Genomic DNA, 27,681 nt, shown 5'->3' with positions numbered 1-27,681 from the left:
AAAAGATACTGTTGTACTACACCTGACATCACAGCTCTTCCAGCATCCCACCAAAATCAAAGGTCTAACTTTGGTTATAGCCACATTCAAATTAAACTGGCGCTGTCCAGAAAGATCAGAAAAAATGCTATTGCGCGTAGCACTTGCAGTTACAGTAGTCATAAATTAGTCGCCGCGAATCACCCTTTCTGCTTATTTCAATACCTTCCTTTCAGTCATATTACATTTTGGTAAACATATTTCTATTACTTTCAAGCGCTGTTTAATTATGTAATAAGTATGGCCAACTGTTCAGATGGTTGGAAATAAGAACATTATCGTCTGCAATACTTAAATTGCTGATAATACACGTTATAGCAGTTGATTGGTGCCAAGAAGCCGAATTACCTTTATGGAAGGGCGTTAGTTCGACCGTTCGGATCCCGAAGAAAATTGTTTTTTTAGGCATAGCAAATTGCTACGTGTATTGTAATCAAGGCCAACTGTCCAGCCCATTAATTCAACGGTAAATGCTTATTATTTTTCCTATTTTAATACTATTCTTACCCACAGGGCCGCAACTGGACATTTTTTTATTGGGTGTTTTTGGTTCATGATAAATAAAATTTATAATTAATATATTTTCATTTAGGATACAACAAAATCACCTTCAATAAGTTTACTTCAGAGAATATTTGCAAAATAGACAACACGATTGCTTTAAGCTATACAAATATATTGAAAATATTTGAAATGCTATTAAAGTTTATTACTCTTATGGGGGCCGAGGTACGTGGCGCAAATGGGAGGTAGGAAAAAGGTTAAGAAGTTGTTTTCAGAGATCTCGGCATTCTCACGATTGCCAGCATTTCAATCCAAACAACATTTAGGTTGACATTTCACCCTGTAACGTTCACTCTAAACTTAATGACTGAAGATATAACTAAATAAGTGTAACTATTTGAGTTTGGCGATCTCACATCTAAATTCTAACCATCCACGAACGTTGGAGCAAATACAATCAACAATGAAAGTGTTATAGTTATTACACATAAGATCTGCAAGATGGTTTATTAAAAGAAGAATACACATTCCATTTTTTTCTTTTTTTTTTTTAGCGATTATTTATTCTTACACCTCTGTCACCCATACATATCGTGTATACAAATAATAAGGACAAAACAAAAAACTTACATTCTGCGTTCTTTCTTTTCTTACAAACCTGATATATATTTTTTTTTTTAATTTCAAATGTATATAGCATTTAACAAGCGAAAACTTTAAATTCTTGTTGCATTTAAGTTTAACCATTTTAAAAGGTTTACACAGAGTAGAAATTTCTCATACACATAGAAAAAAAAAGAAGATAAATGAATAAAAAGTAAAGAATACATCTACATTTTTTGCATTTAAACAAATAATTTATCTTTTCAGTAGTTTTTCTATTTTTTTAAAAAACATATTTTTTGATAAAAATAAAAGGAAAAAAGAAAGCCGTTCGAAATCTACATTCAGTTACAAATAGAACAAAAAAAATTATACACCTTCACTTAAATTCTTCCAATATTATTCGCTTTTTGATAAACCAAATAATTCAATTATTCTAAATTTAAGAACAGGAAAGGAGAGCATTAGTACTTATGTTTTTTTCTATTTTATTTTTGTTTTTTACTATTCGAAAGTAATAGTTTAATAGTTTTGTTTACATTAAACGTAAAACAACCTTTAGCCAAAATTAAAAACTGAAAATTTGAAAAACTCAATTCTTGAGTTAATTTTTTTTTTGTAATAACATTTGTTCCAGATATTGATTTATACATAAAAGAAGAGAAATAACTTAGGATATTTTTCCATTTTCAAACACGGTGTTTTTACCAATAATATGTTATATTTCTATGAATGAAGATTAATTTCACTTTTTTGTTTAAAGAAAACAATATACATATATAACGGTTAATTACGTTTTAAATACTTTAAAATGACATTTCTGTTATAATTACTTCTTAAATTTTAAGATACGTTTAATATAACTATGTTGACAGATCGTGTTGTGTCACTCCTTGCAACATTTTTAACTAATCAAAAACAATCTAACTTTTACCTTATTAAAGTTTTTTTTTTTTTTTCGTAACAAACAAATTTTTCTTGCTTTTAGGGTTACACAACGCGGCCGTCTTGAATTTTCATTAAATAGTACAAATCATTTAAACAAATAAATAAATAATTCTGGTAATATATTTTAAAGTTCCTGTTGAGAAAAACAAAAATAAAGGAGCAAGGACTGAAATTTTATTCAAATTTATATTTAAAAAAAAATTAATTCCTTTGAATTCTGCAAGATCGATATTGTGTTAATTTTTTCCTTTTTTTTTTTTTTTTCTACTAAATTAGTTTCCTAATTTCTTCTCAATTTCAGTCCTCCCTCCTTTAGCATTATTATCAAATTACTTTAAATGTGCTAATAAATAAAAGAATAAGCAAAAAAATCTTAAATTGATTGCTCTGTGCTAGATTTGGTCGTTCTAATCGCTTCCAAGCAAATATAGGGGGTTCACAAAGTCCCATCCACTCCGTACAGTATTTACGGTTTGCTCTGTTTTGGTACAAGTTACTAAAGAGTTTATAACCAGAAAGACGCTATGCAAAGTGCTATCACAAAGATGAAATGTAAAAGGTGTCATACAAATCGTGGCAATGTATTCTGTGGGCAAGGGGGGCACACGAATTCTGTGCATGTTTGACAATATGAAAGGAAAGATTTGACAAATAGTGCATCACTTATGACGTTGTAGGATTTGAAATGTATTTCGACAGCTGAAAGAGATGGCGGGTTTTTGTACCTACTCATTTGGAAACAGAGAACGAAACATTTACAAACCTCATTTTCTTCAAGCACAGACAAATCTTATTTAAAATTTATTTTTTTCCACAAGCTTTATGGTACTTACTGTTTTTTTTTGTTTTTGTTTTAAATACAGTATATTAAAAAAAAAATTAAATAACAGAAGGAAAAAACTATATTTAATAAACCTATATAATTTTATACTTTTTATTACTTGCAACATTAAACCACTTTTAAATATTAATAAAAGCCTAACTAACTAAATCCACTTCTTTTTATTTTTCAAGGAAGTTAAATAATTTTTTTTTTTAACAAAATATAATATGGGAGTGAACTTCATCTGATTCCCACTTAATTTTTGTCTTTTTTCATTTTAAATTTTATTTTGATTTTTTTTTTCTTTTTGTAATATTTTTTTTAAATTTCATACAATGAAAAAGGCAAAAAAAAGTTTCGACATACATATTTTGTGATAAATAAGAATTAATAATAAAGTGTTTTTTAGAAATTAATTTGTTTTTCTTTATAAGAAAGAAAACTCAAAGCAAAATAAAAAAATTACGGAGACGAACAATGGAGAACTGCCGAGACCTGGAAGAAGTTTTTTTTAAAAAAAATAAAATAAAAGCACACAAAGGCGCATCATTTAATACATTATCATTATATACATTTTATATTTAACTGAAGTTTTATAAAATAACTTCTTTTGATAAATTTTTTTAAAAGAGAGATCGTTTACCATAGAATTTAATTAAATTTCAATTTTTTGTTTTTACTGGATAGAAACTATCTCCCTTTGTTTATATATTGCTTATTTTCTCTTACTAAAAGAAACTTTCTTCTTGGAAAATCCGTTAAAGAATGATTGTAAATCTAAACCGCAGACGATTTTTGGACGAAATAAAGAAGACTTGAGGAAAGGGTTAAGCATTAACTTTTTTTATCAACCTTACAATAAATAATGAGTCCGTCAAAAATAACCTGATAAACGACGCATTAAAATAAGTACAAAAAGCACTTCATATGAATTGATTTGTAGGTGAAGAAGTATTTAAGTAGATACAAAAAAGAGATTTCCTCCCTCTCGTACTTGATATATTTAATATTTCTCCTTAACCGTCATAAAATTTAAAACTACTTTTCTCGAAAATGTTTAATTCTAGTTATGTTTTTTTTGTTTTTTTTTAAATATAAATTATTATTTATAATATACATTAATAGAGATTAATATTTATTGTAATAGAGAAATATTATTAATACTTTATTAAAGTTATCTTCTTTTTAACTATATATTAATATTAATATATCGCGACTATATAAACATTATAATTTGACCGATTAACTGTTAAGAAAAATAACAAAAATTATAGATACAAATTTATCATTTTTTTATCCTTTATTTTATAAATGTATATATTTTTGTTTTTACTTTTTTAATTATAAAAAATTACACATCAAATAAAGTTAAAAAAAAAACCTTTTATAGAAGAAAATATAAGCACAATAATTGCCTAAAACTACAAGCAATATAAATTAAATTTAAATCAATTTTTCCTTTAAAAAAAATACAAATTAATAAGTTTGAAACAAATTTAAGGAAGAAGTAGGGAAAAGTCGTTTCTCTTTAAATTAAGTCTATACAGTTTTTCCATGTTCGGTTAGCTATTTATTTAAATAATTATCCTAAGTTGTGAATTTGTTTAGATGATTAAATTTAGTTTTTGATTTTATTTTGTAATTTTTGTAAATTAAAACAAGTACATAACTAACTACATGAGTCATGAGCGAAACCCACTGCACTTGTTAAATTCATATTTTCTTTATTTATACCTGTTTAGATTAGGTTTGAAGAATGAAAAAAGTGGGGAATTAAGGAAAATCAGCGGAGAATTCGAACTATATCGATTAATCTCGCTGAATCCTATTTTTCTTATCTTGTTAATCATAAATTTGAATTTGCAGCAGAGATTTGTCTTTAACTGAGAAATTCAATCCCGTTAAGTTTTTAAAACCCAGTGAAGTAACTTTTGTATCATTCACTGTTGAAACTAGACTTGTTTTTTTGTTTCTCGGCTTAAATTACTAATTTGACTTTTGGATTAGAAATCGTTTTATCCTACACAAGAAGATTTACTTAATCTCTTTAATTTTAAAAATCAATTGTCAGTAGTTCAAACAGTAGTTTAAATAACATTCAATAACACTCCCAATGAGAAACTACAGTATTAGTAATTTCTTTTTATTTATTTTGAGTTCTTTCCAGGCCCCTCGCAAATAGTGAATTATAATTTCCATCGATTAGCTTGTTATAACTAAATATTTGTTGTATAAGTTTTTCTTTTATGGATCATATGTATGTATTCCGTTGTCACATATTCATGCTTTAGACATACATATGTAATAAAACAAAATGAGAAGTGATTATAAAAATCTACTCCGCTGTTTTTGGTCGGTGTTAAAAAAAGGAACAGTTCTCCAAAGATACATCGTCTCCTATTAAACAATCCTTCATTTATGTTTTCATTTTTGTTTTAATTGTTTTTACTTCTGGATCAGAAACAATCAGGGTTGATTATTATTATTTTTTAATGAATTCTTTTTCATTTTTTAAGTCCATTTATAAAAGCTTTTTTGTTTTTTGCTTTAACAATTTTCTCTTTATGACTCTTTATTTTCCTGAAATTAGGATCATTTATATACCATATATATTTATATAATCAAGTTCAGAAAAAAAGCTCTCCTTTTTAAAACATTCTTTTTAGTTCTTTTTATTTTTTTAAATAGGAGTAACTGTATAGTTTGCTTTTTGTTACGCAGCAATGTACAATTTCTTAATTTTTTTAATAATACATTAGTATTTGATAAATAGGCGCTCAAAGGCCGATTACTTTTCATACTTTTGCATAAAAAACAAAAGAAACGTAAAGAAAGGAAACATCTACAACAGAAAGAAACTTTACCAGCTGTAAAGAGGTTACACCTATTTTCAATTTTATTTTTTCGTCAATTGGATACAATTTGTAAAAACAAAATGACCTTCATAGGGGTTTGCTTTTTTTATGTTTATATTTTATGAGACTAAATGTTCTCATATTTAAAATTTATTTTTCACTTACACACATGTATATTTCTTTTTTCGTTATACATAGGTATTTTTTATTTTTGTTGGTTCCGATTTTTTCTTTTTCTTTTTTAAATTAAAAAAAAAGTATGGCATTCAGGTGTAGAATTTATGGCAAGGCAAGAACCTTAGCCAGGCCGCGTTTAAGAAGAATGGCACTGGAGGAATTGTCAACGGGCACGTTCGTCCAAAAGTTAGTGCACTACAATTTTAATAGTATGTTCTGCGTGTTTGGTAAATTTTTTCTTTCTCTCCCGCTCCTAATTGGAAGTACTGCGAACTGAATAAAATTAATTTCCATTGATTCGGAAGTAATCGTTTTCAAGTTAGCTTAACCGTGAAATGTTTACTTAGAAAAGTTTTGAATACGTATTTAAAATGAGTTTCTACCCAGAAATTAGGAAAATATAAATATAAAAGATTTCTTGACAAAAATATAATAAAACTAAGTACGATTTGAACCAGATGAGAGATAAGGAAAGAAAAAAAAAATCTGCTTTGAAACGACCATCTTTTACACAACTTTAAACGAACGGCATAAAGATGATTGTGCAGTGCCAACATGTCATTTTTCCCAAAATAGTTAAAGCGGCCTTAAAGGGCAGCTGATGGATACATCGCAGCAACACGTGATTTTACTTTTAATTAGTGATACATAAAATATATATGAATGTATAAATACAAAATATAAAAAATAAATACCTTGCTAAAATAAAAAAGTCAACAGACGCTTTTCTTTTTTTTAAAAAAAAGAAAAATATATATATATATTTAATATATATTAAATGAAAAACGTTTAACGTGTTGTTGGCCTTTTAGTAATAATTATATTTACAACATGAATATTATATTTTGCGTGAACTTCCCACGTATAAACTCAAACAAATAACGGAAACAATGGGACTCTTTATTTACTTTTTAAAAAAAGTAAAATAAATAAACAAAAATCAAAATTCAAATAAAAACAAACAAAAAAGAAATTTAACTCCGCGATGCGGATAGATGAAACCCTCTTTCCGATAAAATAAAATACAAATTTTTGATAAAAACAAAATGAATCAATGGTATGTAAATTGTCCCGCTTGCTACAAACCTAAACAATAGATAAGTTTCTTTTGTTTTTTATTTGTATAACTTTTCTTTTACTTAAATTTCAATTCATGACTTAAAAATTAGTGGTCACATTGTAAAAGTCAAATAGACAACAGTTTGTATCACTAAATGTGTTAAAAATAATAATAATAAATAAAAAATTAAACAAAATAAAACAAAAAATTATGTATCATTCTAATAAGTATATAGATTGATTTACATAGATATAATAATAAAAAAAGAGGGTATTTTCTCCACACTTTAAATTTTATCTTGCTAATTAATAATAAAAAATTAATTGCCATCATCAAAACTTCCTGTTCATCTTTTAAACAACATCCCAATAATTAATAATACAATTTAATAACATCATAAAAAAATATATCGCGTAGGAGGTTCTTAAAAATGTCCTCTTAAGAACACGATTTTTCTTAGTAAAAAAATTTGTATATTCATAATCAACCTTTTCTTTTTTACTTCTTCATTTTATATACTCTTTTTAGACACACAAATTAACGCTCTGGAGGGGCTTTAACGTCGCCACGTAGGCTTTCAATAATGTCCATAACCCAACAGTACATCCTCAACGCTTAGCAGACACAACCCCCACCAAATGCACTCAGTCTTCTTGTTACACGCGCGAGAATCCGAGCGCAACGCGTTCGGCACTTAAACACTACGTTTTTCAAAAGTATGTTATTTTCAAATATGGTCATTTATTTCTTATTATATTTATAAATTTTATTTTCATTTTTAATATATATGTATACGACAAATATTCGCACATAGCACTCACGCACTTTTATTTTAGCGTTATTTCATCAATTTTGTTACAATAACAAACTTCTTTATGGCATAAAAAAAACCAGGAAGTATATACATATACATATGATGAAAAGTGGGTGGAAGCGGAATTTATCAAGTCTTCATAATTAGAATTTATATTACAAAAAAAGTAACTAAAAGAGAGTGAGAAAAAAATATAGTTGGCACTTTCTAGGCGCATCGTTGTATTTTTTTTAATTTTAAATAATTAATTTTGATGAATCAAAGACCCCGCAGGAACTTCTACAGAGCCGTTTACTCCCACTACGACGTCAGCCACTGAAACAGAAATAGCCCCATATTAATTGGCTAAAAAATGGTCAGTTAATATCACCAGCATATTTATTATAACAAATTGGTAGCAAAACTTTGTTAAAACTTACCTGTATTTGTAACTGTCGTTGTCTCTTCGAATTGTTCCTTTTGTTTAATGTTCTCCGAACCGTTCACCATTAAATGGGTAGGTCTGAAAACAAACAAGGGAATGATTGCCGGCCAATTCTCAAGGAATTCGAATGAGTATTCTATTTATCAAATTCTTCCTTAAATATAGTTATGCAGTGTAGACTGTACTTTCTTGCAAATAACCGAGACAAAAGTATGGAGAAGAAGCATGAAGATGAAGATGGAAATCATTTCTTATCGAAATATCAAGTTTAGTTTAAAAATAAAATAACTCAATAAACCGGGGAAAAAATTCAGTATTGAATATTAACACCAAAAGTGAAATTGCAACTTCAGGTATCTTTCCTGAACGTAACCCAACACAACAAAAGTACTTCTACTGTCACCTCTAATATTCACAGTGTACACAGGGTCAGCGAACCCACGGGCAAACTCTATCCCACCACTTTTCGTACATTCCACATGCAATTAATGAGACGTCTACAATGTATGAACAAACACTGACACATAAGGCTGGAAACATAGTGGAGCGGCGAGCAAAGCGGCGATGATAGCGAAGAGCAAAGCGGCGAAATCAAACAGAAGTTAAAATATGGGACCGCGCATAGTGGCGAGCAAAGCGAAGATAGAGCAACTCTATCTATTTCTAGTTTTTGTTTTTGCCGCTTTGCTCTTCGCTATCATCGCCGCTTTGCCCGCCGCTCCACTATGTTTCCAGCCTAAGGGACATTGAATCTTAGATCTTAGTCGCAGTGTTTTTGGGTTTACAACCACTCCTAAATAAATCTAATCCAACGCACAAAATTGCGTAAATTATAATACCAATTTACAGAGACATTGAACTCAGCTTCCCCGTGGAGGGATGTTGACTAACAACTTATTCGGGTATTTTTGGTGTTCCTTGCGAAAGGGGAGTGAGGTAGCCCCGGGCGCCTAATTCAGTGGGCGCGAAAATCACCTAAAAGAAACATGAGAAAAATAAAAACTGGCGTACACTCACACAAGTTTCTCTTACCGCAATTTAGGTAATTAAATTCTCTTGATTCTTACAATACTTATGTTAAGATAAAAGTCTTTAGAAAACGAAAAAATCCCTTACAGAAAACCTAAATCAACTTCCGGAAAATTACAAGAGCTTTAAATGAGTATTAGTATAGAAGGTTTGATTAGTTTTTGAGATAACTGCCGAGGGGGGGGGGTTAAATCAAGAAATTTGCCTTCCGGTTCTCCGCTTTCCGTAAACTCGAAGTTTCAGCAACTCACTTAATTCTCATTATTTAGTAGCTGGACTAACATACCTTTAAAATTTAACTTTAAAAATAACCCTAACCTTTCCCTCTCTCCCTAATCGAATTTTGGGAGGAAAATGGTTTAAATTTTAGAGAAAGAAACTAATAAAATCACATTTATAATGTTTTTACCTTTCGAAAAAAATTTAAGGCTTACCTATGAAGAGGTAACTGTTTTGCTGAATCCGCATTTGTAAGTATTCTTTTTTTCTCCTCATTTCCAGTACAAATCATTGAATCATGAAGCAAGTCATTAGCATTCATCACCTCCCTTAAAAGAATATTACTTTGTAAGTGGGTAAAATCTTTCTTTGAAAAAATTAACTTTCTTTTATTCAATGATCTAAAAGTTTTCTTCTTTTTAAAATTCTAATTTTCACATTTTATTAGAAATGCATATCAGATAAACAAGGGTTAGGAGGTTTCTTTGAAATAAAGATTGATCAGAGATGAAAACTGTATTTTCAGTTTCGGCTGCTACTTACTACTACTACTACTTCGTTTGTTATTGTTTTCGTATTCAGAGGATCCTATTTCCGAACAAAAATGAATTACGAAAGTTTCACATGAAATCTTTACTTCGAGGAAGGTAGAGAAATCAAGTGTTCTTACCCTGTAAGAGGAGACAAAACCGTCATGCCCCGACCACGACTCTGTTTCTTGTTCTCCTTTTTAGCCATATTGCCGCCAGATTTCTTTCTTCCCTAATTTGTGAAAAGAAAACCATGTATTTCAATAATTAAAATTTCGCTTAAAAAAAAATTAGATTATTTATTCATGATTTACTTGGTTTTTTATCCCTCTTCCTTTACCCCTTTGCGAGTTGACGCCTCTTGTGCTGAACGACGCACCTTTTCCACCACTCCTCATCATCGCTCCGCCTCCGCCGGAGGCTCCAGTTCCGTAACTACTCAAACCACCGACCGAAGTTACCTAAAGTTTAATAAGGTTTTCACGCAAATAAAAAAGAATATTCTACAACACATAATGGTAGCAAAGGTCAGTATTAAGACTCAATTGATTTACCTGAGGTTGTACAACTAGATTTTGATGAAGACGACAATTTGGTCCCCAATTACCAACAACCACTCCGGCTATTTCTAATCTTCCTCCAGTTGTCATGCCTGTAATATTATTAACAAAAATATCTTTTCATGAGAGAAAACTATATAGAGAACCCAAAAACTTCACTAATGGGGTCCGAGTCGACAGTTTGCAAAGCGATGTTACCTACTGTTTTTTTTTTTCCAACGCCATTTTAGGTTTCACTATTCATTAGAATTTACATAAGTGGCAATCCGAACAAAATTTAATAAAGTTTGTTAGCTCTCTTCAGAAAATGTTCAAATACCTCCCATGAAGAAATTTGCTATGAACAATTTCTTACAAAAATCGAACATAAAAATTTACAGAATCCCAAATTCTGCAGGTCCAAAGAGCCTTCTTGCTTGGAAAGGTTCTAAATAAATTTTCCTGATAAAAAGTGATGGTCTATTTTACGAAAAGTTTTTTTTGGCAAAATATTTAAAATAAACGTTTTAGATCTATCAGGATGCAACACATTAAATCTAGTTTGATTTAGTAAAGTACTTTCGGTCGACCGATTTTGATCGAAACCTTGGTTTCTTTGTCATCTGGGGACCCCAAAGTGTAAAGTCAAATTTGAAATCTTGCAATTTATCATTTTTGAGTTACGTAGGCACACACACACACAATAGTAAAAACCATTTCTTCACAACCAATGGACTTCAAAAGCAGATACTTCACGTGGATTTACGAGGGTTTAAGAGAAAGGAAACAGTAATGATGGTTATAAAAGGACAATCTTAAGGATAGAAGGTAAATAAATATTAAGGAAAAATAGAAGGAAAAGGATTGGGTTTTACTCACATGCAGCGGGTAACAGACTTTCCACACAAACATGTTTGAATCCTTCGCCAATTATGATGTCCTTCAAACTTTCACAGAACATAGCGAAATTGTACTGTACATCAAGAAATTGATGCGACTGCGGCGACACATAATTATCTATTTATAATAATAAAAGTTATATTATTAAATAAATTTGCTTTATATTCATCAAATAGTGAGATGCTTGTAATAATAATTCGCTTGCAAATTATTTAAATTGTTGATATTATAAACAATTTTAGCTTAGCAGATTACAGCCTAATCTAGACTAGAAAATCTTACTTTATCTCATCTATATTGTCTCAGCAAAAAGAACTAAGTTTAATATTAAACGATTTCTGGACATATGCTTTGCTGGAAGAAGGAATCTGGATCAAGGAATAGAAAAGGTGCATGCTTAGTTTAAATATAAAATAAATGCCATTTTTAGCCATAATTTTATAAACAATGCAAGGAGATAACTTTACTAAATAATCCTTCTCAATACATACCTCTTCCTCTGATAGTGGCAGGTACGGAACCACCCCTCAATGGGACACTTCGGGGTGTCATACCAGCAGGCATTACTGCATGTACCCTAGAGGTATCGCCTAAAATATTTAATAAATGTAAAACCACGCCATTTCAAATATCACATAAATGACTCAGTAACTGAAGCTTAGAAAACGTGTCATACTAACTGTGGGTTAGTGGAGGCAGTAGTGGTGGTCTAGCCCACTGTACGTAAAGACCGTCTAAAATTGCTTCACGCATCCTTTCAACTTTCATCACATGTGGTATCCTATGGCTACATAATTCTAACAAATTTTTAACTGAAGCTGATTTGGCAAGATTAGAATGTAATAATTTTCCATCAAAGAAAAGGTACGGGCAGGTCATAAGCCATGGAATAGGTGCACCGCAAGCATCGTTCACAGTTAGAGCGTACTCTATACCGGTCATGATCATGGCTCCCAGCTGGGCACCTCGAGAGGATACACATTCAACCTGACATTTGAGGATCACATTATTATAGTAGCTAGTAGTAAAATCAGGATTTCCGAACTTGAACAGTTATTTACCTGCAAATCTTGGTTGTATTCCGAATTGCCCAGATGAGGATCCAATGCGGTCACTATAATAGCATCTAATTCATGTTTTCTTAAAACTTTTCTCTCAGGAAATGACATCATATAACGCAGCACTGTTGCGAGCACCAGTAAATGTTGTGGCACACAACCAGGATTCAACATTAGTTGAGTGTCAGAACGCATGCAGGTAAGGTAGGCCCGCAACCTCCGTCTTTTATCGTCAACGGTTGTCCTATTTAACAAAGAAATCGCATTTAAACGATAGGACGACCTTCTTTTACGACAGTTTTTAATTTGATTTTATTCAAACTCAGAATTTATACTATGAAGATAAATAAATTCAAGATTATACAAACAATCTGATACAATTGCTTCAATAGTATGTTTCTAATGAAATAACTGCTTACTTAGAACCAAACTAGAATTTGATCTCTAACAATGTATGAATTAAAATAGTAAGCCAATCACAAGTTACGTTATAGTTATTTTCATTGTGCAAAAGTTTCACGTTAGAATAAATGTAGGTCAATCTGGGATTTAATTTGCTGGCTCTAACTTAGAATTTCTATAATGTGTAGCACCTATTATCTATTTCCCTTGTAACTTGAATTTTATCATGCAAATTTCTAAAACCTTCTTTTTTTTCAGGAATAGGTACTTCAAGACCACTAAAAACAATCAGGAAAAGTCTTACAAATTAAAACTGTCCGGTAGGACAGTTGTATAAGGATTGATCGTCAAAAAGTGCACGAAAAAGCGTAACGTTAAAAAACACCCAACTTTGACAATTTTTTTCTCTTTTTCTATAAAAGATAAAATTCCCAAATTTTCTTTAAAATATAGGGCAAACCCTCCTTTATAACTGTAATTTTTTTGCAACCCCCCAGACCTAATTGATTTCGAGAAAAAAGTTGCCGAAAATGAGCAAAAACGGCATTTTCAGAAATTGTTGTTGTTGTTCTTCTTCTTCTTCTTCTTCTTCTTCTTGTTGTTGTTGTTACCTTTTTTGTAAACTACGTAGCGCCTAAACGCGAGAACCGATTTTCATGAATGAGGTGACATTCGATTCGGAATTTTATGTAGATGTGCCTTTTGGGGGTCTCGACGCTGTAAACCGAATTAGAGAGGAGTTAGCCCCCTTTATGTAAGGCCCCCTTCAAAATTATTATTACTAATTACTCTGTAAATCTTAGCCCGATTTTGATAAAATTTGGTAGGATGATAGAGTTAGGGCTCCCCTACGTAACATTAAAGCGGCGATCTGCTCTTACACTAGTTAAGGGGAAGTATAGCAATCGTTTCAAATTATCGACAAGTGAACTGATTTTCATGAATGAAGTGTCATTCGAATCGAAATTTTGTACAGATTTGCACTTTAAAAGTCTCGTCGCTTCGCCTCATATGGAGGGGAGTTTGCCCCACCCAAGTATGGCCGTTTCTAAAACTATTATTACCAATATTTCTATAACGCTTTGTCCGATTTTGATAAAATTTAGCACGAAGAAGTGATTAAAGCTCCTCTACATGGCTGTGAAGTGCCATCATGCTCTTACACCTACTAAGAGGAAGTACTGAAATCGTTAAAATTATCAATGGGTGAACCTATTTACATTAATGAATTGTCGTTCGATTTAAAATCTTTGCCTCTTTGCCTTTTAGGGAGAAGTACTGTAATCGCCCGTTTATTTTTCTTACTCCTCTTAAAAGGAAGGTCTGAAATCGCAGTTTAAATTTGCTTTTTACGTACAAATACCTTCCTATTTTATTAAAACTGTCCGGTAGGACAGTTGTATAAGGGTTGACCATCAAAAACTGCACGAAAAAGTGTAACGTTGAAAAACACCCAACTTTGACAATTTTTTTCTATTTTTCTATAAAAGATAAAATTCCCAAATTTTCTTTATAATATAGGGCAAATCCTCCTTTATAACTGTAATTTTTTTGCAACCACCTAGATCTAATAGGTTTCGAGAAAAAAGTTGCCGAAAATGAGCAAAAACGGCTTTTTCAAAAAATGTTCTTGTTCTTGTTCTTCTTCTTCTTCTTGTTGTTCTTGTTGTTACCTTTTTTGTAAACAACGTAGCGCCTAAACGCGTGAACCGATTTTCATGAATGAGGTGTCATTCGATTCGGAATTTTATGTAGATGTGCCTTTTGGGGGTCTCGGCCCTGTACATTGAATGGGAGAGGAGTTTGCCCCCTTTATGTAAGGCCCTCTCCAAAATTATTATTACTAATTACTCTGTAAATCTTGGCTCCCCTACCTAACAATAAAGCGACGATCTGCTCTTACACTTGTTAAGGGGAAGTATAGCAATCGTTTCAAATTATCGACACGTGAACCGATTTTCATGAATGAAGTGTCATTCGAATCGAAATTTTGTACAGATTTGTACTTTAAAAGTCTCGACGCTATGCCTCATAAGGAGGGGAGTTCGCCCCACCCAAATAAGGCCCTTTCTAAAACTATTATTACCAATATTTCTACAAAGCTTAGTCCGATTTTGATAAAATTTAGCACGAAGAAGTGATTAAAGCTCCTCTATGTGGCTGTGAAGTGCCATCATGCTCTTACACCTACTAAGAGGAAGTACTGCAATCGTTAAAATTATCAATGAGTGAACCGATTTACATCAATGAATTGTCGTTCGATTCAAAATCTTTGCCTTTTAGGGAGAAGTACTGTAATCGCAGTTTATTTTTCTTGCTCCTCTTAAAAGGAAGTACTGAAATCGCAGTTTAATTTTGCTATTTACGTACAAATACCTTCCTATTTTATTCAAAACGCTTTCTCAAAAAAATGGTTATTGAGGATGGTTTGGGGACCGTAACTATAATCATTCTTTAAAAAGATCTCTCCAGTGGTAGTTACGGTTCCGATTTAACACCTTATCAGGTTATAATGATAGAATAGCTTATTCCAAATTTTAAAAAATCTGTAAAGCAGACGTAACTTTGCAAATAGACAAAAAGGAAAATCTATCTAAAAGGTACAAAAATCTCCTTAACAAAAACTTACAGTTTTAAAAGTTAAGTATAAGGGTTGATTAAACGCCAAAAGGTACACAAATCAGCAGTTCCCAACATTTCATTAATACTTCATTGATATAATTTAAGTAATTTTACTGCATTAACTTTTCCTTCACATTTTTTAGAATTTATTAGATGTCACAGACCCTTATGCTGGCCATTTTCATCTACAAAATATTTGTTCAAGTAGCACACCATTTAACTTAGATTGACTGTAATATCTATTTATCTATAATAATCAAACTATTAATCACAGGTGAAAAGAAAACGTTATAAAAAATATAAAAAAAATAAGAGGCTAAAAAATTCATAAACTTTTTTTACATCAATAATTTTATGCATTTATTTTTATTTTTAAATAAAAATCATTGGTTTAAGTTCATTCTTCGATTAAAGTAATTGTTATTTTATGTTGTAGTCAAACGTTTGTAATAATAAGTAATAAATAATCTGGCTTTATCGCAAATAATATAGTTTTCTTCAATTACATTCTCAATCTAGGTGTTCTTCCCACAATGTTATATATATGTAATATAAAATAAAGAAAATAAAGATATGCATATTTTTAGGACATCTAATTATTCCAGTATTTTACCATAAGTAAAATTAGGGGGACTAAATTAAATTACAATTGAGAAATGAGTAAATATTGTTGAATAATCTACTTGTTATTAAATGTATGTTATTTGTGCTCACGAATATTTCGGTAAGACGAATTTAAGACTGAAATATTGTTTTGAATCCTCCGTGATTGAAATTTAAAAAGTGGCCGACTCTAACTTTGTTTTTTTCTACTTTAACATGCATGTATATGTGACTACTCAGAATAATTCATCACTCATTTTATCATAATTATAATAAAAAAATATTATGAATGAACTGGCCAGCATAAGGGTCTGTGACATCTAATAAATTCTAAAAAATGTGAAGGAAAAGTTAATGCAGTAAAATTACTTAAATTATATCAATGAAGTATTAATGAAATGTTGGGAACTGCTGATTTGTGTACCTTTTGGCGTTTAATCAACCCTTATACTTAACTTTTAAAACTGTAAGTTTTTGTTAAGGAGATATAAATTATTAACATTAAGTTCCCCAAAATAATTCAAACAATATTGGAGAAAATGGGGGATAAACAGTAACATTATGTTAATGAATCTTGGCAGAGGTCTCGGAATCGAAAGCGCCGGTTGAATAAAAAAAAAATATATATATATAAACAATATATATATATATATATATTTATTTATATATAAATAAAACAAACAATTTATATATAAAAAAAGTGTTTTTTTTTTTATGGGACTTGCAGAAATAGATTGGTGACCTTAGTAAAACTACATAGGTTTGCTTTTACGATCTGCACTTCATTCTGCACCTCTGGCATTACAAGCTGCACTGATTCTTTAATATCTATAATTTCTATTGATTTTAGATAAGTTCAATAATGTTAACATACCCAAACCATAATCTCTGGATTGTGGGCACACCCCATCCAAGAGGTTCAGCTTTTACAATGTCCGGTTTCTCATATTGGTTCCCTTTACTCCAAATCCATTCCTTGATTTTTATCTCAGGGATTTTTATATCTATGAGAAATTTGCAATCAAAGCTAATTAGTATTCAGATGTGAACAAAAATAAGAAAGGCAGTACGTTCATCCAGACATTTACCAGATCCTTTATTTCCCATTTTAGCCATGTAGGTTTGATGATGTAAATTAAACAATATTGCATAAAGCATTTTACGCAAAGGCCTAAAGAATAACTGAATGCTGGGAACATCTTTGTGTGTTTCGTCTTCCATAACTACTGGTAGTTTCACTTCACCCTATAACAGCGTTCACAAGCAAATATTTTAAAATTAAATTTAAGATTTTAAACTTGCAGAGAACTAGCAGAAATTTCTACATACCGTAGTGAGAATTTGATAAATAATTGGTGACATCAATCCTTTGGTGTGTCTTTCGGAAACAGTTCTCATAATCTCTGAGGCAACAGGCGGCAATACAATCTTTTCTTCTTCAACCATTAATCTAACACTTTTCTGAAACAAAATTATTTTCAAATTTTATGTAAGTCACCATTCGGTGACTGTGTTATTGCTAATGTTGCTTAATGATACTAATGCTTGTCTTCTTCTAATAGATGGAAAACAATATTAATCTACGAGCTTACAATGATTTTTTATTTTTTCAATTCAATCTTTTATTGCTTTTAAGATAATTTCTCACAGCAAGGGTTTAATCGATTTACAAAGTATCAACAGTAATTACAAAAAAGACGAAATAATAATGAAATTAATAATAGTAACTAATTATAAAAATAAACTAACTCTTTTTGTTATGACAGAAAAGTAAACAAATAAATGTATTTAGACACAATCATTTTACCTAAAAATAGTGAGAAAAAGTGATATAAAATAAATCAAATAAAACTATTGCTTAAAGTTTTTTAACTTTCAAGATTTCAGAGCGTTAAGAAAGATATTATTCAGTTTACACTAAGAGTCTATTGTCAGTAAATTTGGCAGAGCACCATCGTCCAAGGTTATAAAATAAATTTTGAGAAATGTATTTGCCTGAAATAATTAAACCTAGGGCATGATAAAAGGAAGTAACTTAGATTGTACTACCAGTCTGATTTAAATGTATATGAAACATTGAGTACGATTGTACAAGTACCAGTGTCTTGTTTTATTAATAATATTTACTGAATTGAATATTCTTATTCAGAATTTATAAACATCAACAAGCCGCCACTAGCTCTTCCCTGACCGCTTCACATAGATATACAGAATAATCTTTCAATCTTTTTTGTAGGTGCTTTAAATTTACTTCTACGATCCCACGTTTCAAACAGAGAAATAACATTTTTTTTTTTAGTAGCAGTTTAATTTCCTCATTACTTAAATTAAATAAAGAATTAAAATTCCAATAACGTTCCAAAAAGCAAATTTAATACTATTAACAAAAAATTTTTACCTTCTAAACTTTTATTTTTAGATCTAAAATCAAATTAATTTCTTTTAATATTAAATAAATATTTATGATTCAAATTATTAGACTTTTTTACCAATAAATTCTGAGTTTGCGCCAAGTTTCAAATCTACTCTTTCGGTTTTGGCAGATTTTTAGGATGAGGCCTTAAAAAAAAAAGGTCCATAGTACCATGAAGTCTTACTCTCCTCTTTTTAGGTTTACCTGAGGTTGATGCTTGCGATATTGATGAAAAATTAGAAACAGGATATCCATATTCGACATCGTCTTCAGACGGCAATACACTACTCACATCTTTTACATCTTTCTTTATTCTTTATCTACACACATCTTCTTTCTTTAAATAGTTTATCAAACTCTTCTAGGTTTTTAATTAACTTAATTTGACCATCATCAGTGATACGAACTTCGATTCAACAGTTGATATGATTTAAAAAAACGAAATCGATTAGAAACAACAAAAATGTGCGTGCTACGACGGATAAAATAATCAAAAATAATAATTATTTAAGGAGTGATAAATATTTACATATTGGACATACCTGTACCTTTTTAGCGGAAGTCACATTAGTATTGGCAGTAACGTCAATGGCTCGAGCAGGAGATGTGGCTCCAGAACTGGAGCTGGAATTAGAGGCTGTGGCCAACAGAGATAATCCACCATTTACTTCTGGTGTATTTGTACTTGCACCATTAACTATAAAAATAGTAAATTAGTTTCTTTTTTAGATTTTATTATCAGAACTGAATAATCACAGCCAGTTGTATTTATACCGTGTCCAGCTTGTTCCGGTTGTTGTTTCATAGTTTCATCCACGACAATTTCCGGACCAACAGAAAGGCAAGCTACAGCTTCTGATACGCTGATCAATCCGTCGAGCTGTAAAAATCAATAACTTTACAAACAGACCAACTACTACACAATTTAAAAAAATTCATTGGTTAAAAGTTTATTGTAGAATGATGAAAGGTAACATTTTTTATTTTTTTTTTTTTTTTACTATTTTTACATCAAAATCTTTTTCCGTCAAATTTCCCAATTATTGCTTCAAAAATAGTCAAGTAGTACTCACCTTTCCATGATACAACCTTTCTTAAACATTTCATATTATAAAATTAAAAAGTTCTTAACTGTTGACAAAAACTAAACATAAATTCCACACCTCACGATGGAGAACTAATTTAAAGGGAGAAATGTTTTACTCGTTCTACCACCATTTTTTTTGATAAATAGTAAGAAGTTAAAGTCTTCAACGAAATCTGTTTTAATTCTAAAGATACACGCACATTGTTGTTATTAATACTCATCTTATACCATTAGGCGGGCCAAAAAATTGAACACAATTATAGTAATAAGTTTATAAAAGCTGTAGTATGCACACCACTCTTGATTTTACCGAATGGAACTACTTCATTAATTCATCTATTGTTTATTACTTATTGTTTATACAACATTAAAATACAATTTATTGGAACTTATTTATTATTTTGGGGTTGTCTAGAGAAGCTAACTTAATTTCAGTTACATAAATAGTCTTATTGTTCGTTTACGTGGCAGATCATACATACTTTTAAGCGCTGAATAACTTACCGGATTGAATTTTTAGATACATAGTACAGTAATCGCCTATTTTTTCAGGCGTGCTATACGTCCAACTACCAATTAATTGTCGCGGACGGTGGAAGCACATATTTTACTATAAACATTTTCAACAAATAAAAAGTAGCTAAACGTGGAATTCGAACTCCCACTTACAATGTTATATATAAGGCGTGTTATTGGTACAAACTTAAAATCGTACTTTAGATTATCCGTGCCAGCCTTCCCTATAGCGGATAGTCTCGATAGTTTACAGCATACATATTCTCTAATTTAATCTAGTTTCTTAAAACCGTTTGTGCTTAATTTTTATTCTCTTTTCTTCTTGAATCTTTTGATTTTGATTGGAACATTGAATTTTTCTATTTTAATTATTTTTGTTTCTCACTTTTTACCATCACCTCCAGGAGACGGATATTAATTATCCAGCCATATTTTAAGTGTGTGTTTAACACTTTTATTTAGAAACAAAATAATTTAAAAATATTAAGTATTATTACTGTTATTATGTGTTGGTTAAGGTAATAATCATCCTGCTTACAATAAATTAAAATTTAGAGGCTAACGAAGTTTGTTTTTGAAAATAGCGAAAGTAAAAAAATCACTCCAAAAAAATCTATTGTTAATATTGTTAATCAAGAATAGGAAAAAAATAACCTCGCTTCCTTGTGCTTCTGAAGCAAAAGGTCTTGCAGCTACAGAGTTTTCCAAACATTCTTGCCCATCGTTCTTCTCACCATTTTTCCCAACTTTTTTGGTATTCTTCTTTCCCGCTGTTAAAAATAAATAATTAATTTAATTTCTTAAAACATTCAATGTTTTAAAAATAAATAATATATTCCTGCCTCTTAATATCTAATATTATTACTAATACCTTATACAACTGTCCTACCGGACAGTTTTAATAGTAATAATAATAATAATAATAATAATAATAATAATAATAACAATAATAATAAATAATAATAACGATGATGATTATAATGATGCTGATGATAATGATAGTAACAGTAATAATAATTACTATAAATTCAAGTACGATATGCAAATTTTATTTAAAATTTTTATACAATATTAAATCTAAGAATGAATGTTTAGTAGTAACTGAAAACTTACAAAACGATGTGCCAGTCGTTCTAAACCTCAAAAATCCATTTTTAGTGCCATCTCTATAATACTGAACAGCTTTTTTAAATTTGGCCGCCCTTTCACCACCAACTGCACCAAAAATCTCAGTACCAAGGTCATCCAATTCTACAGACTGTAAAGATCGTACAAAATCGGCAACTGAACGCACTACGGCATTTATATCACGTTCATTACTTCGATTAGAATTATTGGCAGCATTGGAGACATTAGTGTTGCTCATCACAGTTAAGCCATGTAAATCCTTTTGTGTGTGGAGAAGATGATCAAGTTTTAATTTTTGATATAGATCCATCAATTCGGATTCAGGTAACAAAAAGTTGCCAAGCAAAGCAGCTACAACGCAGAGCTGCTCCGGTGTGAGATTCAGTCCTTTCATTAACTCTCCTATTATATATTCGTTTGATTCTAATGTACCCTGCAACATTAAATGAATCTTACTTAATATCACTAAATCTAATAATTCCAAAAATTCACACAATGTACATCGGACCTGCAGAGATAGTTTGATGTATGCAACTATTTAGGTTAAGCGAACCTAAAGACTAACTTCTGCTTATTATCACACACACAAATATATTTAATAACTAAACTGATGCCCTCATCCTAAACACACCAATTTAAAGAGTCAGAATATATCTTTTAACTTGCAGGCCGTTTACAATTGTAAAATATTTTTTGTAGAATGTTATTCATAGTTTTTGGTGACTGACTCATTATTCCAAAATGAAGAAAATTTATTGTTAATTTAAGTCATAAATTTGTGATTATTTTTTGCCAGGCTTTCGACCTGGGGACTAAGTAATAAAGATCAATATATACATAATTATTGACGTGAGTAACGCTTTCCAAATCAGAAGAAATATACATTAAAAATAATCACCTTATATGTCAATTTTAGATGTCTTGCTGAAAAATATCTCGGTGGATTGAATGCAATATATTCAGCGTCATCAGCCACAATAGCATGACATGAATTTTCACGGCAGTAAGCGATCACCTAATCATAAAAATACAAAATAAATAAATAAGGTTAAGATTATAAAAGAAATAAATTATATTTTAGTAAAAAAACAAAAAACAGCTAACAATGAACTGCTTATTGATTAAAACTGAACTTTCTAATAATTGTATTATTATTACTTTAAAAAATATAAGCATCTAAGTATTCGAGTTAGTACAGTTAGATCGGAGAACTGAAATGGTAGTGCTTATGGGAAATGAACGAAAATGACTACGTTTAGCCAATGACGTTCTAAGCAGATCCGTTTTGTTTTTGCCGTTTACAATAATTAAAACAAAGGACCGGTATTAGAACTCCATAGAACAGTTTACCTCTTGTCGATGGTCGTCCATAGTGACGAAAACAGGAACATTAAGATTTCTCAAGGCCATCCTCAGTGCTGGTTTTAAACAACTGGGTGCTATCCACCAAACCTTTGGCGGAGGTGTACCTTTATTAGCCAAATGTCGTAAAACATTAGAAATCTTTTCACGACGTTGTAGCTGAAAAGCAATCCATTCTCTAGTTCTTGCAGGTTCATTACACCCATTGAAAAATACTGCCAGTTCTATGTTTGAGAGACTCAACGATGCAACAAATTGTGAAAGGAACGTATTAACGCGGCTCCACTGACCTCCGCAAACCCAATCTGTACAAAAAGATTATAAATAAGGATTAGTCAAAGAAAAAACTATTACGTAGGTTTATCAATTTATCAATAAAAAATCTGTTATTTGATTTATTAACAAAATACTGACGAAAAATGATGATAAAAAAGAAACACGATTAAGTGCTACAAACTAAATCTCTTCTTAATTATAAATGTATAACTCTAATATCACCCCATTTTCCTTAGTTTTGTTTGTAACTGAAAAAAAAAACTTAATGTGAAGGCAACAGGCAATGGAAAGTTGAATTTATTATAAAATTCTGCTTGCACATGTGTTTAAGTATTAATGCAAAGTTGTAAACATCTGCATAGAGAATGAAGTAGTATACTGATTGGTACAAAACCATATTGCCTTCGCTGAAAACTATCTATCGTGGATGTTAGATTTTCATATTTGATTTACGGGAATGTTAACATTCAAATTCCTACTCTTAAACTCCAAAAAAAAATATCATAACATAAACCCACACAAAATGAGTTGTCCCTCATGTTTTCTTACTTAACTGAGTATCTCTTTCTTGCATTAAATTGTACGCAGAACTGTGTGAGAATGTGTGGAGAAAAGCTATATTTCTGGGTTAACAATACCTAGCTAAAACAATGAAATTTATTTGCACGCTCAATTAATATTTCAGGAATGGTGGAGATTATTAAGCGTTGGCAAGATTTGTTGGGGAGGGATTAAATTACCTGGGTATCAATATTAACTTCCCTAAACATCTTATTTACAGTGTTATCACATTAAAAAATAAGTTAACAAAATAATAATAATAATGATACATAAACTTGTCTGCGAAATTAAAATAATTTCTTTTCAGAAAACTAATGAAAACCTATAAGTTCAAAGCATAGTAAATCGGATTGTTTAATATGAATTTTTACTACTTTTCAAGAATTTCGCTACCCTGAATTTGCCTCAGCCCATCAATTCGAAATTTAAATGGTGTATTTGCGCGTAAAGTTATATAAATTTCGAGCGAGTAAAACAGTTGAACTTTTGGATCTACCTCATTCACACTAGCTACCTAGCTGACTCTCACTTCTATAGTTTTCTAAATGAAAATGTTCAATAAGTTAGGAACCACAAATTATTAATCATCTAAACAGCGCTACAAAACTAGTGAAGTTACAATAAAGTTGAAAAGCTGATTGCAAACAAAAATGTTTTTGATGTAACATTTGAATTTTTTTTATGGAAAAGAAACAAAAAGTGAAATTTAAACACAAGGTATATATTGAAAAAGTACGCCTGAAAAAAAATACTGCCAAGGATGATGTACCAGTAGGTATCTACTAAAGCGCTATTTTAATTTCAAGTAATTTAGACAGTAGTTGTTTCGGATGCTGTGGCCTTATAATCTTTGAACAAGTCAGGAAGGGGCAAAGGTTTTTGTAGAAGTTTGGGAACCGCAACTGATAATACGGACCGTGATAGAAATCAGTAAGTTTGAAGGAAGGATAATCCAAATACGAGATGTATTACAAGAATAGCAAAAAACATTAAACAACTAAAATCAAGAAGTTAGAAGTAACTCATAAGCTGATAAATTTGATGGAACTTAATTTAAGCCATCCATAAACTTTATATTAAGTATAAATAAGAAAAATAAGAATAATCTTAATAAAACATTGAGGTAATAGCAGGTTCCCGCATTTAGTCCTTATAGAGGAGGGGAGATATAAATCCCTTAATAGCCAAAATACATCAGCATGACATATCTGACAGCTTGCATTTTACCATAGAAACACTACATAATAACACTAACTTAAAATAATATAAGTTTTATAATTTGTGCAATAAAATAATTTCTGAACAAATATTAGCCATAGAATAATGGCACACAATTTGCAGAGCTTTTGACCTTTGGAATGAACTGCCTATTTATTTCTGTAAATAACCAAATATAATTATATGACTGATAAACTTGCATTACAGATTAACAGATTTTGGAACTTTAAAAACAGCCTCAACTAACTGGATACTAATTTTATTTCTCTACGATAATACAATTACATAACATTTTAGCTTCATGATTAAACATAGATAACAGCAAAATGAACATCACTTATAATTTTTAATCTAAAAATAGAAAGAAATTAAATACTTTAAAACTATCCATTTGTCCATTACCCTCGAAATTAATTCTAAAGCTACTTTTATAACTTATAATTTAATTGGTTAAAAATGAAAATGATTGAAAAAGCCTTTATGAATTAATCCCGTGTTAAATGCCTAATTCAAATACTAAATGCAATTTTAAAAAAAAGCATTCAAGCATCTTCTGAACGGAAGCTCATACAAACAAAAAAAATTCAATGAAAATAAATTATTAAAAAACGCTTATATTTTTTTAAAAAAACATCAAACAAGTAGATGAAGGAGATTCCACAGTTTTTTTTGTTTAGGATAAAGTAAGGGAAGTAATTCTTTGGTTTGAATGGAAGTACAGATAATTCACTTTTTCACAAAATTCTAAGATAATTATGTAAGTTCAAGAGATGTCTCTTAGGTAGTGCTAAATTACTCGTACGACAAAATGAAATAACACATATAGAAAATTAATGAAAAAGCTAGTTGAGTGCGAAGTCATCCTAATTTATTAATAATAAAAGAATGGAAATGTAATACTACATCTCAAGATAAAAAAAACAAAAATCAATTACCTGAGAAGTACCCTCCATAAAGCCTATCGAGGCAACATTCTGCGTCAACGACAATACTAAATTTTCCAGTACCATTTTGAGGTTTTTTATGGCCCTGTTTCACCCATTTCTGAGCTTGATTTCTTGCAATTCTGACCAGGTCCACACTAACAGATGATCCTTCAACATGACCACCCTCAAGGAATGTTTGTAAATCCTGAACACCCATGTTGAGAGAGTCAAAAACCTAAATAGTACACAAGTTAGTCAAAGGCAGACTACATCGGTATACTCCCTTGAATTTTTAGGTTAGGTTCTAATAATAGTGGTACCAATCAATAATAAATACTAAAATTATTACAAGTTAACACATTTACGAATTACAATGTATATTCGAAATAGTTATGAAATACAAAACGCATACAACTTAAAGTTCCATTAACAAAGTTAAGATTCACAGATGTTAAAAAGAACTATTTCGAAGCCATCATAAAACCGGCATGGGTGCCATTTCTACAAATGACTAAGATAGTCAGATTAATAATTATCACCAAAATATGGCAGTTTTTGATTACAAAATGAACTGGACTGAACGCTGAAAGGTACACACCCGACAATTAAAAAGAAACTACATGTATTGCAATAAATCCTGTACACATTTAGCTTTAAAACATAAAGATACTGAAGTGGTCAATCTAAGGGAAGTCACACAACTCTCACTTGAGCACATTCCACGGCATCTCGAACTAAAGTAATCAAACAGGAATAAATTGTATTCTATATTTCTAGAGTAAACTAAATTCTTACAGTTTCCTCAATATACATGAACATTTTTTTTGAAACAGCATTTTTGAAAATTAAGTAAAAAATAAACTTCAAACTTGATTTTTTAATAACTAATAAGCGGATTATTTGAATTTGAAAAAATAAAAAGGAATGCAGGAATTCCCAACTGATGTACGTACTTACAACAATCTAGGCAGAAAATTTCTTGTAGTATCAATTGCAATAAATAATTGAGAAAACACTTCTAAGAAAATCGCCACATTTATAAGAAATACTGAATTAAAGGTACGTACTTTTGGTTTTTATTTTACGTTAGATCAGCTGCTTACATTATTCCTCTTATTTCGTAACACTTCGGCTGATTTTATAAGAAAAAAAAAGATACAAAAACCCAAAAACCTACATAAATTTTTGGTCTGGAGTCAAAAAAATAATGTGTGTTAATTGTTATGGAATATACAAATGTGCATTAATTTGCACCCCTATCAAAAGCAATATTTGAAATAGAACAAGCGTACAATTACGATTTCGAGAAAATACAAAAAATATAACCTCTTCAATAATCCTTTTTATCCAGTTACTAATTTTCATGATACTTAGAATTTCAGAAATTGCCTCTTAAGAGGGACAAAAAAAATCGTTCAATAGGCGCTCCTTAGATTAAGGATTAGCATGACAACTCCCAGAGTCAACTACTATCATTTTACTGGTATTAAAACCAAAAGTAAAAATCGCTCAAGCTTTTCAATTTTGATCCAAAACTTTGCTATCGGTTGCAAATGCGACTAGTGATAAACAATGACTTTAATTTTCGTTTAGAAAAAAAAAGGATTATTTGTTAGCATTTCTTCCTTTTTCTTAATGACCTTAAGCGTATTTTGGATCTAAGTAAATCTTTCAAATTTACATTTCTACTGGCAATCTGAGATTTTTTTTTTAACCTTGATGGCTTTTGGCAGTTTCTAAGAGCGAATAATAATAACAATCTTGCAAGCCAGTTTTCTACTTTTTTTTCCTGGGCCACATATTCTGGAAGAGGGATATGGTCTCCTTTTCTACTCATAGTTCTGCTCGTGTGAGAATTTCCTGGAGAGAAGTTTCACGAAGTACTTTCTAGAAGGTATACTTGGTTATATGAACAAAAAAAATTTAATTAATTAGATCATCATGCATACACGGTATCATTGGAGTGAGTGTAACATTATACGTATAGAAACATCTGCAACTTAACACCAATATACTCATACAAATTACTCTTCGATTTCCAACTA

At 30.4% G+C, this 27,681-nt stretch overlaps 1 protein-coding gene across 6 annotated transcripts; it reads right to left on the bottom strand.

Annotated features, from left to right (window-relative positions):
• Positions 1–1,035: 1,035 nt before the first annotated feature.
• On the bottom strand, positions 1,036–26,742 carry LOC141448840 (constitutive coactivator of PPAR-gamma-like protein 1 homolog). 6 transcript variants are annotated; one of them, XM_074117581.1, is made up of 21 exons: positions 26,594–26,742; positions 25,646–25,871; positions 22,644–22,960; positions 22,192–22,308; positions 21,279–21,726; positions 20,820–20,935; positions 19,337–19,442; positions 19,105–19,259; positions 17,479–17,610; positions 17,238–17,394; positions 17,024–17,153; positions 12,526–12,766; positions 12,145–12,451; positions 11,956–12,054; positions 11,444–11,581; positions 10,580–10,677; positions 10,340–10,486; positions 10,166–10,257; positions 9,711–9,824; positions 8,243–8,325; positions 1,036–8,138 (listed from the first exon to the last, which is right to left on the bottom strand). In XM_074117581.1, the coding sequence occupies exons 2-21, from the start codon at positions 25,851–25,853 to the stop codon at positions 8,068–8,070; spliced, it is 3,276 nt and encodes a 1,091-aa protein (XP_073973682.1). In that variant the 5' UTR covers positions 25,854–25,871; positions 26,594–26,742; the 3' UTR covers positions 1,036–8,067. The 6 variants fall into 6 exon arrangements, with proteins under 6 accessions (XP_073973682.1, XP_073973681.1, XP_073973683.1 ...); XM_074117580.1 differs by having other exon boundaries at positions 26,590–26,737; XM_074117582.1 differs by lacking the exon at positions 26,594–26,742 and adding an exon at positions 26,235–26,362.
• Positions 26,743–27,681: the final 939 nt, after the last annotated feature.

This window comes from Rhodnius prolixus, unplaced genomic scaffold (assembly GCF_049639745.1).
Source record: "Rhodnius prolixus isolate KJV_2025 unplaced genomic scaffold, Rpr scaffold_2, whole genome shotgun sequence".
NCBI lineage: Eukaryota > Metazoa > Arthropoda > Insecta > Hemiptera > Reduviidae > Rhodnius > Rhodnius prolixus.
The sequence above is the reverse complement of the archived record's forward strand: the minus strand, read 5'-3'. Positions and strand labels throughout refer to the sequence as shown.